This window comes from Apteryx rowi, unplaced genomic scaffold, assembly GCF_003343035.1.
Source record: "Apteryx rowi isolate R43461 unplaced genomic scaffold, aptRow1 scaffold_567, whole genome shotgun sequence".
Classification (NCBI taxonomy): Eukaryota; Metazoa; Chordata; class Aves; order Apterygiformes; family Apterygidae; genus Apteryx; species Apteryx rowi.
In genome coordinates, this window is record NW_020450835.1 from 561,831 (window position 1) to 576,681 (window position 14,851).

Genomic DNA, 14,851 nt, shown 5'->3' on the forward strand with positions numbered 1-14,851 from the left:
AGAAAGGAGATCTTCTTTTGAAGTCTAGTTTTCTCTGATCAAAGGGCGAAAAGAGCACTACGGACGCTTTCCGCTGCCCTTAGGCAGTGGTGAAAACTGCAAAGGGCGAGACTGGAGCCAGCAGCTGCCTTCACCCTTTGCGTCTGATTCACGCAGATGTTTTCTGCTCCTAGATGCGCCATCCCCTGCCATGTGTTTTCTGTACTGTTTTTTGTTCAGGAGTTGTTTGCGAACTGTGCTGTACTGTTTGTGCAGCTCTGTGCATGCACGAAATACTTACCAGTACCCAGCCAGTCACTTCGTGTTTCTCGGGGCCCCCTCGGGTCTGGATAGCCAGGTTCTCTCGGTCCCCAGGCAGAAGCTCCATCCTCTGGACACCATACTGTCCCCGAATTATCTAAACRGAAGGGCAGAAAGCATGAGGGCTTGGGGGCTTATTTGTGCTGGAGCTGTTAGGACCTCGGCGGCGCACAGGCAAGGTGCGGTACTAGTTTTGCATGAGTGTATTTTGTGCAGTRGCAGTGTTTTTCTAGAGCCTGCTTTCTACCTTGTCCTGCGTGTTTTGCAGCTCCGCTACGGCGATGCCTCTGTGTCTGCACTGGGGCTGCCTTCCCCCTTCCCCAGCAGGAACGGCTGGAGCAGCCCAGCATTGCGTGGGTGGGGCTGGGCAGCGGGGTGCGCAAACATGCTCCATGCTGACCCCGTCTCGCAGAACGCACGGTCCCAAGGGAGCGTTTAGCCCAGGAAACGGTGCCTGCGCTGAACGAGGAGGCTCCAGCTGCCTGCAACTGCTGCTACCCATATGTCAATCCAGCTCACAGTCCAGGCCAGAGCATCCACCTTTTGGCTTGGGGCAGGGTGTGGGGGCAGCAGGAGCTGACTGTTGTCCTCGTTAGGGGAGGCCACGCACACAAAACTCTTTCGGTGATCAGGCTTTTTAGTGTGGCAGCAGCAGAGAACCGAGCGTGCGCAGGTTCCCCCTTGTGTGACCTGCTCTCTGCCACGGAGGCCAGGGACAGACGTGGGGCACTGCTGCAGCAAACCCAGCAATGCCTCCAGGCGGGCACRGCATCAACGAGAGCGCAGAAGCGTAGTCCCTCCCCAGGGCTGGCGACCTCAGCCCAGAGCGTAGGGGATGAGTTGTGCTCAGCCCTTGTTACCACCGGGACAAGCAGCCTCACGGGCATGAAGAGCAGGGCATCGCTGACAGTCAGCGTAAGCACAGCATCTGRGGACAAGGGGAAAATGCTGCCTGGGTCAACGTGCCTACACTGTAGGCTCACCCAAGAGACTGGTCTGAGGTTCTTGGGAATAGGGTTTCCTGCCTCAGAACAAATGGATCTTTGGGTCAATTTAGTCTTTCTCCATAGTATTCTTAATGTAGTATCCTTTYGGCTCAATTTTAAGACCCCTCCAAAGTGTCCATGAGCCTGTGGTATCTGAAGAGGCCAAAGGGGCCAGGCAGTGGTTCTCAGTCCCAAGGCTAAGGTCCCCTGTCCTCAAGACTGGCCCCTGCTCTAAGCCAGGTGTTACCAGCACACTGCCAAACCAGCTGGCTGCTGGAAAAAAACACCCCGTGCAGCTCCCATGGCTGACCTGGGTGAGCTGCACCCAGCTGTCTCAAGAGTCACTGCTATCAGCAGTGYGAGAGCATGTCAAGGGACATTCTCTGCATGCTCTGAATACCGGGCGCTACCAAGAAAAACATAAGTCTAGTTCCACATTGGGATCAACAAGAGTTTAGGAAAAGAGATGACTAAACATTAAACAAAGCCAGATGTTTGGGGGTGGACAGAATTGCACAGATGGGAGAATTCATCCGAGATGTGTGTTTCTAAGGAGGGGTTYGCTGTGGCCTGTATGTCCTGCTGCTTACCAGGTAGTTCCACCTGCCTCAGCTTTGCTAGGCCCCAAGAGCTCCTAGCAGGACCCTTACCTTGTTCCAGGTGAGSACAGGGGTCGGGATGCCTGTCACTTCACAGCTCAGGTAGATCTGTGCGCCCGTCACGTTCCAGATGTCCTTAGGAGGAGTCACAATGGAAGGTCCTGCAAAGAGGGAGAAATGCTTTGAGGCACTGGGTGACTCCAAGCCCATCTCCTCGCAAGCCTTTTAAGTGGGGCCGGTCACTTCCGATGGGTTTTGAGGACAGGGTGAGCGGGGCTCTGTCTGGAGCAAAGCTTGCTGGACTGCTCTCGTATCACAGCATTTCTCTCTCCAAAGCCTGTACCTGCAGCCAGCCTTAAGCTATACAGGCTGATGACTGGCCTGGGCACCTGCGCCAGRTGGAAACTCAAGCGTTGAGCAGTTCAGATCACTCTGGCTGCTCCCAGGACTGATGTTAAAGGTAAGATAGCATTTGTGTTCTGGTATCTTAGGGACTGGGCAGGRTTTTACTCACCATGGGGCTGCCGCGTGCATCTTATCACTCGGCACCCGGCTGGTGTGGGGAGAACACCCTGGGTGGCAGGCAGATGGGGGGGCTCCCGCTCTCCCACGGCGGGGAGAGCTCKGCTAGCTTCACAGCATCCTTTACCCACCAGGATTTCAACACACAGCAAAGCCTGTGGCAGCTGTGTAGTGGGGTCTAAGTCAGTGCCCTGCTGCTCCTGTCTTACCCGTGTGCATRTGTTCAGCAAAAGGGGGCTGGCCGGAGGGTCCCAAAGCTCTCCGTGTGGGGTTTCAGGGAAGGGACCAGGTGAAGAGCAAGCTCTCAGTTCCCCAGAGAGCTCTGATCCCTGGTTGAACAGGGAGTTGCTTCYAAGGCCAGACAGGAACAGAGCTGTTTTACAGATCTGGCTGGAGATGTTTATCCCTCAGGCTGGGAACTGTCGGAGACRTAATTCATATCTCRGGAAAGAAGAATGGCCTTTTCTGTTTAATCCTTCCTTAGCAGGGCTGCTTTGCAAATTGCAGCTATTTCCCGCAATAGGAAGTGCAGCCYGAAGGAGCACAACATAGTGTTTATTTCCACTCGTTGATATAGCTTGAAGAACACAGATGATTTTCCCCTTCTCCTCCAAAGAGATGGGGCTTCTTTCCTCCTCGGGATCTGGGAGCAGATCCGCGCTGGCGTCACCAGCGGGAGGACATCAGCCGGCCCTCTGTCTCAGCATAAAGGATAGCAGCACGGCTCCCCACTCATGGGTGGCTGGTGTGACCCCAGAGAAACGCTTGCTCCTTTCTTGCGCGACTTCCCTGCCGGGAATGACTGTGCGTGTCTTGGTGGTGGGAATCCCCGCGGAGACCAGGGGTGGCTGCAACCCAAAGCCCCCATTACAGAGGTATCCCAGTCCTGTTGGTTTTAACAGGAGGCAGGTGCATAGCAGCAGGGAGGAGATCTGTGCGGCCCTAGGGAAGGGTGAAAACCACACCAGGGATCGGTAGGGGCTGGGCACCGCGTTACCTGGCAGGCGTTACAACCCAGATGTGCTCTTTGGCAGCMCAGAACTGGCTGATAAAAGGACTTAAGTGTTTCGTTAGGTAGCTACAACCAACCTGCTGGTGGTTGTAGTGTTGCAGGGACTGATTCCCTGCGCACTGGCCAGCTCGTGGTATCGCCATCCCTGTGATGGGGCCACCTCGGGTCGCACAGTCTGCTCCCCTGCCCCGGTGGGGCTGCTGCCGGTGGAGCCCTGCTATTGTTTTTCTGGTATCCCTTAAACAATAGGGCGTTTGGCAGTTCCGCTGGGACCCGGATGTCCCCAGGCTGCTTAGCTCATCCTGTACCCCGCAAGAACCTCCTACAGGTGTGCACTGACTGTAGCCGGCTGCTTTCCGCTCCAGCCGTCCCACACCCTCCCCGTGCAAGGTGCCCTTCCCAGGGCAGAGCTCAAGGCCCGTCCCGGGGAAGCTGTGGGAGGTGGGGGTAATTTCGCCCCTGTGTGACACCTTCCTCTTTATCACCRTTTGCTGGGGTTCGCTGTGATGCCGGAGCAACGCAGCTGCCATAAGAACGGCCGCCGCCTCCCTCCACAGAAAAGAAGAGACCCTGATTCTTACGTTAAAACACAGGCAGATTTTAAGGCACCATTATGCTCTTTCATGATCTGGCTCAGTTATTGCCTGGCTGGGAACTGGCRGCATTCAACACACCACTAAATTCACTGATCGCAGTGTCTCAGCCTCGGCTGCCACTCGGTTTAACCCTGTATCACTACGGACACRGAGCAGGAGGGAGCCAGCGGAGGTGAGCTGATGCACCGAGCGCTGTGTTTGGGAGCTCAGCGCAACGCCTGCTCCTTGCCACCGTGTGCCGGAGTCCCCAGCCACCCTCTGCCCGTGGGTGTTTCGCTCGCCCTGCARGATGCAGGCCACGCCGGGCTTTTTCTGCAGCAACTGCTGGCAGAGGAAAAGAGAGAGGGGATTTCAACCAGTATCCTGGTTGGGAGGAGAAATTGCTYATCTGCCCTGGAAGCAGGAATACAGCTTCATAGCTAAGCTCTGGCTAGCTTGGCACAGAGGCCAAAGCATGTGGAGAGCCCGAAGGCAGCCCTGAGCCCGGTACGCAGGTCTCGATCTAACGAGGAGCAATGTGAGCGGCTGCCTTTGGCTGCAAAGCCCGGCTGCGAAACTGAACRGGAAGCGTTCACAGGCCCCTGTCTCCATCCGACATCCTGGGAGAAGCACCAGTGTCGTGAGAAGAGTCAGTTTGGTCTCCTGGGATATTTTACTTGAACGCAGATATCCAGAACTCTGGAGTCAGACTCTTTCCTCCGCTAAAAATAAATGAGGAAGGCCAGGAAGTCAGCAGATTTAAACCAGGACTGCAACAGACCATGCCTGATTTTTTTACACCCTTTAAGGARCACCACTTGGTTCCCGTTAGGAGAAAACCATCATAATTCAGTGACAGCGACACCCCCGACACAGCTCGTTGATACCCACAGGCATGGAAGGAGACCCTAGTTACYGCTCATGTTGGTACAGTGTCACGCTCTCTCCCACAGCCCCACCAAGTACCCCTCACCCCAGAGATGGGCAGGGGACCCGGCAACAACGGGCGAGGAAGCAGATGCCTGGGCATTGCGGGGACTTTGGAGGATGGGAGCACCTTTCCTCCTGCAAGCAGCCCCTCTTGCTTCAGGGGTCTGGTGAAGGGAGCAAGGCCACCGTGTCCTTGGCAGGACTGAAAACAATCCCACCTTGCACAGAGCAAATTAGGTGATTCCTGCCAGCAAGGATCCTGCAAGTCCTGCCCTCRCTAATGAGCACCCCTCTGGCCCTCGTTAGGCATCCCGCATCTTAACGGCCTTTCTGCTCAACTTGATTTTTGCTGCAGCGCTCCCCACGAAGGGGGATGTTTCTCCGTCTGCCTCCTTTGGGCTGGGAACTTGCAGCTTACGCCTGCTGATGAAAAGGGTCACCAAGATAGGAGCCCCCCAAGACGATGGAGACATCAACTTGGCCAAGTGGTCTCTGTTTCCCCCCCACCGGGGACTGACTCAGGGGTGCTGTGGATGCATAGGACGTTCCCCCCCGGTTCTTGCCCTGACTCCGCAGAAGCTTTTTGGCTGAACAGAGAGTGCAGGATGTTCATGGAGGTGGCTGCCCTCCGCAAGCGCTGCAGGCGTCTCCCTACGGCTCTGCCCGCTGTTCTAAGACAAATAGCTCCCCATGGCCAGGGAAGGAGCTTATTTACAGAGCCAGCGACCTCGTTCGCCCCGGGAGAGGAGCCTGCAAGCCCAGGGCCTGTTTTTCTGCAGATCGTAGGGAGCTGATGGTCTGTGTTGTGTCACAAGCAGCAGTCGGAGAGGAGTTCCCATGGCTGTTATTTAGCTGCTTTTCCACCAAAGCACCATGTGGCAGACTTCCTCGATGAGGTTATCATTTGGCATTTGCTTCCAGCACCCCTCAGGCGCCTCTTCCCTGCTCAGCCATGCATGGAGTTGCCGGATTTCTGCCTCTCAGCACCCAGCCCACCCAYACGCCCCTCACTCGCCCCACAAGGATGGTCCGTCGCAGTGCAGAGTTAGCCGTTCCTTGCAAATATCGATGCTGACCTCTTTGCAGCGCTCGGCCCTACACATCCTCCCTTGCTCTGGYTCTTCCTCCTGGGAAAGCAAGGACAAAACCTACAGTTGCTGGGGGTGAAGTGCCTGACCATAGTGGGGACAAAGCCGCCCTGCTCCGCACCCCAAGGGGTTGCTCTGGGCGCACCAGGAATAAACTGCTCCCAAAAGGCAGTAGACGAAGACTGCACAACCTGGAGGCTGTTGAGCCTTYGAAAAAGCTACAGTAAAGTTCTCCCCCGAGCCCCCCCAAAACCACAAGGTCAGAGGAGCACCTTAGAAATCACAAGCTTTTAAACACATGCTAATTCAGCCTTTTAAATTCTTGGAGTTTTCCCCAGTGAGGGCCAAAAATCTCACTTTGGCCGGTCAAGAAGCGAAGCGCACRCCGACTGGCAGGCTTGGCCTTTCTCCTCCAGCTATGCCAGTGAGTCCAGTTAAAGACGGTTCCTCTTCCAATGTGCTTTTGCCTCTCTGAACAAAGCATCTGAGATCTTTTAAGACTCAGGAACCTGTGACTTCTTTAAAGCAAAACAGTTTGAAGAGGCACAAGGAGGCGACGGGAACTAGGACACTAACCCCCGCGACGTGCCTCTGCCTGGCATGCGGACAGGACACGGCCATTTACTGGACATTTCCCTTCAAAATGACTTTATATGGAGAAGGGGAAACCTTCTGTAAGCAGCGTTTTCTAATTCTAGCTTACGTGCTGTCAGCTGCTCCTCCCCAGGGCAACGCTCTGGGAGGAGCAACAGCAGATGGGAAGTCTCAGTAGCTTCAAAGCAGTTTGTCTTTCCCCCGTCTCAAAGCTGCCTGCTCTTTTCTGGCAGATTTACAAGCACGGTTCCTTCTTCTGAAGGTTTTTTTCTCCCTCCTTGAACCAGAACTCAAAGAGATCAAGGAGTTACAGAAAGGTCCTCTGAGAGCAATGATGTGCTGCAGGATGTCCAGACCAAAAGAGATAACAGATGCTGGACCTCCTCGGATACCCCCCCTGCTCTTCCTCTCAGACTTCAGCAATCCGGTGACCCTGGAAAGGCTGCAAATGCAGACGCAGCCTGGCCAAAGAGCCATTCYCTTGCCCCAAGCCCCGGAGAGTTGAGGCTGGGGCAGCACGAGGCGAGGCCCAACAGCTGGGATACCATCTACCACAGACCTCCTCCTGCTTCCCACCCCTCTAGGCCCAGCGGGGAAAAGGGACCTGCACGGCTAGAAATCCCACTCCGGCTATTTTACCACARTTCAGGCATGCTACCTTCATCACACAGAGAGACCTGTGTGTGATATAGCTGCTTACCAGTCCTCCTTGGGGGTTTATGTGTGGGGTAGAAGGCAGGGGGGAGGAGGTAGCATTGCAAAGCGTGAAACCCAGCCCATTTTTCCCTTCCCTGACAAATTCTCCATCGGCTCCAATGTTTAATACAGAGAAGAGGCTGCAGTTCTGCATGTGCCGTGCCAAGCACAGCCCTCCGCYGCATTCAGCAGCACCCTACATGCAACCCAGATCTCAAAGCTGCAACAACCGGGAAGCCGGTACGGCCGAGGCCATAAGCAACAGGTGTTTTTTGGCGCTTGTGGTGTTGCGTGATGGGGAAAGGCCAAGATCTCTGAGCAAAGATGAAACAGCCCATGCTAACGGACTGCGACAAGCCAGTCTATGACAACTGCCTTTCCTTTTCCCTMTCTCTCCTGCCCTTTTTGCCCACCTCGTCTTCCTTGTGTTGGTCTCTAAGAGCTGCTGTCCCTGTGGTCAACACATGCTGGCTTTCTGCAGATGCCTTCACAGCTTCACAGCCACGTCTGTGTTTTGTCCCTGACCTCCTCTCTGCAGAGAAGCTCTTACCCTCCCGGCCTCAGTTTCCCCTCTTCTCTCTGCGTAACCTTGGCTCAGTTTTATAGAGAAAACTCGTTATGGCATGAGAAGGACCATGAGCCGAAGCCAAGGAAGCCGAGAGCTAATCAGCAGCTCGGTGGGTGCCTCTTCCAGACGGCGAGTGTGTTAACGCTCAGCCTACCTAGCAATTCGTTAGCCCCAGCGTCACGCCAGCGCGCCATCCAGAGCTGCTCCCTCGGGCGCACGTGCAGCTGGGAGGGTTACGAAAGGTATCGCTGCACGGCTGTGGGAGCGCTCCGCGGCGAGGCAGAGGAGAGCCGGGAGGTGGCTCAGCAGCTCAGCCGCCGAGAACACCCTCGCCGGCGACCCGCGCTCGCAAGCCACGGGCTGAGCCGTTTGGTGCCGTTCAGCACGCCACGCTGGTGCAGGCCACCCTCTTGAGCTGGAAGGACCCCGTTCTTGCAGGGTACCGGTTGCTAGTCAGCTTGCCTCTGTTCAAGAGCCCTCTTGTCAAGCAGACGTAAAGCTGGAAGGAATGGGGAAAGCTGGCGGTGTGAGGGCTGGGGCATGGCAGCATTTATTCATGGTGAAGCGAGCAGGGCTTTCAAAAGTCCAACCTGATTAGACTTGTTACTTGGTAATCTCCAGTTCAGCACGAACCTCAATCAACCTCTGCCCAACAAAGGATTAGAAAGATTTTTTTTTAAACACAGCATGCCTTTCCAGCAGCAGAAATAACAAACAGGGGGAGGAATTTGCTGATCTAAAATCATTCCTCCCTAGCAATTTTATCATGCCATGATTTTGAATGAAGACACGGGTAAAATATGGAATACTCTTGCTTAGCTGGAGTGTCGAAAAGCCCCAGGTACGCTCGTTCCTTCCTAGAGGCATGCCAGGTAATGTGCTCTGAGCTGCCGAGTTATATATTAAACAGCTTCCCTAATGAGATCTTAGCATGGTAACCATAAAAGCTCAAAGAGTATTAAGCTTCAGTGAACCAAAACCTCTCCAAATAACGAAATGCCTTTTAAGAAGGAATTAGGGCCTATCCTCTAACAGTGGAAAATCCCAAAGCTGTAGATGAATTTTAAGAATTCAAGCACACAACTTCATCCCTACCAACAGCGTCTCAAAACCCTAATCCGCTGCGTGCCGGAAGAGCGAGCAGGGCACTGAAGAACAGCCGCTTCCGTGTCCCTGCAACGCGCCATCTGAGAGGGCCCTGCGGTACGAACAACCGCCTTTCCCCAGGGCGCACACGGCTCCACGGTGCCGCGATCTCCGCGGACCCTGCACAAGGACGCTTGCGAGATCCACCCACGAGTGCAGAGCTCTTGCTCGCGGTGGGAAGAAGCGGGTAGCAGGCTGCTGCCGCAAGAACCCCACTCCCACCCGATGCAGAAGCCCAAACCAGCTGCACAGGAGGAATGGGGAATTTTTTCCGCCAAGGACTTAGCAGAAACTGCCTAATCCTCTCTTTCACCAACAGCTAGAAAGTGCTCATAAAACGTGGATATTATTTGGAGTCCCTTAAAATCCAGGGAAGGAAGAGCAGCAGGAAAGAGCTAAAGCAATCCAAGCCACTTGAAAATTAAAAAACACAAAGCCAGGTGTTTCTTGCGAAATGCGATGTGATAGGGGCTACGCTCTCCAGTGCCTGAAAGACTCAGGAGCCTTTGAATGTAAGGCAGATGTGTCACGAGAATATGAGCCTATGCCAGTGATAAGCAGAAGTCCGCCATCTCCCAAGATCCTTCCCTAAAATACCCTGCTCCTGCTCTACTCTGGCAGTGGATTTAGAAAATAAATAAAACAAAATACCCTTGGCAAAGCCTGCACAGCTGAATTTGGATGGAACAAGCCAGCAAGTGATTTATGTTTCTTATTTTAAAATCAATCTGTGGGAACTCAGTTCCTCTCTGTTTGCAGAGCAGAAGTAGCTTTATGGGATGCTGAGGCATCTGCAAGGAAAAAGCACCGCTGGGGTGAAGCGGCAGGAATTTGCAGCGGGACATTTCCCCCCAGCGCTGTCAATCTCCAAAAGAGCCTGGTAGGCCCGATCCTGCATCCGTCAGCCCATTTTTTAATCCTTGTGGACAGCTGAGAAACCTTGCACCCACCTCTTCCCGAGACCCCGTGCTGGCTGGATGCACCCACCAAAAACCCTTCTAGGAGAGATGCCACCTGGGCGTCTGGCAAGCCAAAAACCCACTCCTCTGCTGCAGCATCCGTAACCTCCTGGGGAAAGCACAGCCGTCGCGACTGGGATCTCCCCAAACCCCTTTGTGAAAGGAAACAAATGTGACCCGTGATCGAATATCCAAAAGAAATCACTGCGGAGACTGGAGGAAGGTTGGGGGGGGAGAGGGGGCAGGTCCCCGCTTTGTTGCTTCCTCACAAGCTCCGCAGCCTGCAGGATGGATCCTGCAAGGTGCTGCCTTGTCTTCCCGGTGATGGGCCCGATCCTTACGCTGGGAAAGGACTTTAATGGGACATGGGATGTGGGTTTTCCCGGCAGTAAAACGCTGTTCTCTGCCATCCGCCAAGAGCTGCTTTGTGTTACGCTGCGTTTGTGCAAGAACTGGCGCTTGGCCGGGGTTTGTTCTGCATGGCTTGCGCTGAGCCGTGCAACCCTAATTCCCTGTGCCAGCTGGCTTTGAATGGCACCGGATACCACGGTCCTCGTGCCCTGGGTCCTAGCTGCCTGTAAGCAGCCTCAGCGCATGTGCTGCGAGATGAATTTCGGCCTGAAAAACAAAAGCCGCCAAGTCCGTAAGAGGCTCTTCCCGGCATCCGAGCGCGCCTGGGCGACGGCAGCCGAGCGGCCACCGAGGACAGCTGCCAGGCCGTCACCGCGGCCTCCCGCCTGGCCAGAGCACCGGAGCCGGCACAGCGCTCGTCCCGCTGGCAGCCTTCTGGTTGCATCCCTGCCTGCCAGCGCTGGCAGCAGGCGTGAACGCAGCTATTAATATTCGCAGGCAGAACAAAGCAGCAGCAAAAGCCAATCCATTTAAAGGCAATGCTGGAAAGCAGCTTCACGGCATCCATCTCCCGCGGGGCCTCCAGACCAGAGTTCCGAAGAGGCTCCCGGAGCACAAGGAGGAAAGTGCTGCGGGTAGCGGCTCCCGGGCAGAGAGCGGGGTGAGCACCGCAGCGTTGCAGCCTCTTCACCCGGAGCAAACGCGCGCAGCTCCGGCGCGCCCTGCCCACGCAGCCCCGGAGGCAGGCACGCGGCCTCGAGGAGACGGGAATCGCGGTGCAAAAAGTTAAAATCTCGGGCAAAAGAGATTATGCCTTTCTCCAGCCCCTTCCCCATGGCCCTGCCTGTGTGCAGCCCGCTCCAGGAGGGACTGGCTGCACTCCTGCACCTGCCAAACACGGATCGTTATTTCCATCCTCTCAAGCCCTGCTCGACTGATTTCCTTTGCTCTCTAGCAGGAAACTTTGGCTTCTCTGGAAATACCTTTTTCTGAACCTTTACTCCCTCGGAAACAAATCTATGGTGGAAAAATAYGTGCATCTTAAGTAATAATTTGCATGCTAAATGTTACGTAGCTCCCTCTGTAACGAGTTCTTTGTTTCTGGGCTGCTTTATTAGGCCTGCAAATGATCTCTGGTGAGATGCGACGCAAGTACTCAAGTGGCACTGCCCATGCATTTTAATCTCTGAGTGTTTTGTTGGCCGCTTCTGTGCACACTGACCTTTATCACGCACAAAACTGGCCGGGTAACAGAGAGAGAAAAAGCGTGCTCTGTAAGACTTCCCTCGGGGTGGTTAGAAAGACGCTTAACGTCTCCTTAAAGTGGGACTGTTCAGAGGGAATGATGCAACAGATTCAAACAGCAGAAGAGGTAAATAAATCAACTTACCAGGGCTGCACAGTGTCGCCTACCATAAATCAGCAGGACTGACCCTGCCAGCAGGTAATGAGATGTTCAGACCCTTTGAATACCCGGTATATATGCGACACGAAGGGAGACAAGGCGGGAAGAAGGGTATGAAATGCAATCCCAGTTAAACAAGGAGTAGGATACCAAATCTGTTAATTGCTCGAGGCGATCCCTGTGTCTCGCGCACGAGTTTGAGGCCAGAAGGAGGCTGTGGGAAGACCCGCTGCCACCTTGCCCAGGAGGTGAAGTTGGGGCAAATGCCGGCAGCAATGACGAAAGGAATGAAACGCCAGCATTTGCCCCACTTGCATCTCTGTGTCCCGTCTCCTGCCCTTCAGCCCCCAGCACGCCGCGGTGGGCGGGTGGGTGAGGAAGAGCATCCAACAATAACCTCTTCCCAGGCTCGTTCCCTTCTTCCGCTGGACGCCCCAGCGCTAGCCACCTCCCTTCCTACTGACGACAGCGAAGGCCAGCAGCAGCCACAGCTCTGCATTTCCTCCCGCACGAATAAGCAACGTTAAATCAAAACAAGCCCTCTCTGCGTGGCTCCACTCGAGGAGAAAAAAAACTATATATAAATATATATATATATATATCCAACACAGTCAACATGTAAACATGTTTTTCTGGATCGCTTCGCAGACTTCAAAGGCTGCTCCCGCTCRTCCCCAAAGGACACAGGCCCAATAGTCCGAGGACTGCACACRGACACTTCAGCACCCAGTCTGCCGTGAGCATGAAGCCCAAGTGCCCCCGTCCCCCAAACACTACTTTCTGCGCAAAACACACTTGGAAGCCATCACACACAAGACTGATGGAGGCAGGATCCTGCCTGGTTGGGGTCCTTCTGTGCTGGATCCCACCTCGGCGAGCTCCGAGCTCCGTGAGGAGACTTGTGACCATTTGTGCCGGGAAATGGCAAAAGGCCGAACTTTCACTTTTTGAATTCTGCAGCACTTTCAAGTTTCTTTAGAAACCCAGAAAAGAGTTAACGCCTATCTGCAAAGACACAGAGAGACTGTGTCCTGAGGGCTTGATGGGATGGGACGCTCCTGTTTCCAAATCCCTGCGGAGATTTACAACTCCACTTTCCTCCCCACCCAGAAGTCCTAGGAGCTGGGAGGCGCTCCTGCGGGCCACGGAAATGCTTCCAGATGTCCCGGCACCAGGTGTGGGGGCTGAATCTCTGCCTCTCAGCTGGGAGCCCGAGGGATGCCTACCACCAGAGGAAGGTCCGCAGCGCAAGGGAGGATAACGCACCCGAGGGAGTCTCCTGCAACACCACTGCTGAGCGGACTGTGCCTCTCCCACTCCCTTCCCTGCGATGCCAGGCCAGAGCTCTCCTTTCGGAAGGAAAGCAGCTCCCCGGAGCCATAGAGGAGGGGATATTTTGCCAATGACTCATCACCACATCTCCAGCGGAGTTTTTAAACGCCAGATAACAGAGAGCCAATGCCAACCTGCAAAGGTATCTTGCTGCAAAGCTGCACAGTCGGAGGGTCCTTTTCCAAGGAAAGGATGCAGTTGGTGTGCGGGGTGGATGTCTCACACATCCTGGTCCTGTTCATAGCTCCCCAGCTGCCACAGCAGCCACCCACCGACCCCAAAGCGAACACACTGCAAGACCGATGCGACCCCTTCCAGAGGCTGCCGGCCTGGCAGCATGTTGGCAAAGGCCAGTGAGCCTGCAAGGATCCTCCTGCTGCAGAAAGCGTAGAGAGACCCAGGCTAGTTTTGGCTCTCTGCTAGCACAGACAGCAGGGTACGTGGCAGAGCCGTCTCCACTCACACTAACGTGCTCTGCCTCTCAGCGCATTCCCTCCAGGGTTAACATTTTGCATCGCAACATTTCTGGCTAATGCACAAGCCTGATCTTTTGCACAAGGCTCGCGCAGAGCCACACAAGGTGTTGGTGGGGAACAGCGAAGCGCATAATCCAGTCCTTGCCCAGCCTTCACCACTTTCCTCGGGCTGTGGGTGTTCCAGAAACATTGTTTTGCAAGACATAGTTGGCCTAAGTTATGGGAAGAAAGAGAAGGAGGAGGTGGAGGCTGTGACCCTGCACACACTGTTTATGAAAACACTCCTCCAGCAAAATAGCACTGGCGCTGCAATAGCGTCCTTGAGACATGCTGCAAACAGCACAGCTGGGGCGTCCGCTCCCACCCTGCCTCCCAGCAAAGCCCACTCGCACAACTGCTCGGCTGGAGGGCGGCTCGGAAGCCAGGATTCCTAGCAGAGGCTTAGCAGCAGAAACTGCTCTTCCTCGAGCACTTTCTCTAAGCAAAAGCCTGGGAAGAACTGGGCTCCTGCTGGAATGCAGCCCTTCTGGCTGGAAATGCTGTGAGCCCAAATCGCTACGTGCTGATTCGAAGCAAGCCCCTATCTGTTTTCACTTCAAACCAGAACAAGGCCATGACGATAACATTGGCTCTGCATTTCTGCGGCTTTCACGGCCATTTAACTGGAGGATTTCCAGACCTCCTCTCCTCGCTGTTTGCAATCCCCCCCCCCCCGCGTGGCTCAAGCCCTCTGTCCCATGTCGCAGCATCCCAGATCGCGAGCTGCAGGCAGGGACCATTGGAGCACCGCGAAGCGGGGCTGTGCAGCTCTCCCACCGCCGGAGGCCCACGGGAGAGCGGCTACATCTCCGTGTGCTTCTGGGACGCAGCTCAAGTTTTACCCCGCGTTTCGTGTGACTCGGACTCCCGAGTCCGTTTAAGGTGGTTTTCGAAGTCGCTTGGACTTTACAAGAAGCATCCCGATAGGATAAGACACTCCGAAGGAGCACTGGGGACGGGCTGTTTCGCTGCGGAAGGACAGACGGCAGAGGTGGACGTGTGCCCTAAGCCTAACCCTAACCCCCCCCCTTCGCCCCCCGCGGCGCCCCGCGCACCTTGCTCGCAGGCTCCCTTGCTGCGCTGGCCGATGGCGGGCTCGCCGCGGCTCTGGGCGCGCAGGCTGGCGGCGCGCAGCTGGCAGCCGCTGCCGTAGGTCTGCCCGTCGCTGCCGCACACCGGGTAGCGGCTCTTGCACACGCACACGCCGAGCGGCGCCGCGGCGGCAGAGGCGGCAGAGGCGGCGGCGGGGCCCGGCGCTCCGTGGGCCTTGCGG

At 55.4% G+C, this 14,851-nt stretch overlaps 1 protein-coding gene across 1 annotated transcript in view; it reads right to left on the reverse strand.

The window, feature by feature from the left end:
- Positions 1–14,850, reverse strand: part of IGFBP7 (insulin like growth factor binding protein 7) — a gene marked incomplete at its 5' end in the record, with an annotated part of 17,684 nt that extends 2,834 nt beyond the window's left edge. Inside the window, 3 exons of the mRNA XM_026082098.1 lie at positions 281–397; positions 1,937–2,046; positions 14,634–14,850. Of these exons, the coding sequence (XP_025937883.1) occupies positions 281–397; positions 1,937–2,046; positions 14,634–14,850 (444 nt within the window). The remainder of the gene's footprint in view (positions 1–280; positions 398–1,936; positions 2,047–14,633) is intronic.
- Position 14,851: the final 1 nt, after the last annotated feature.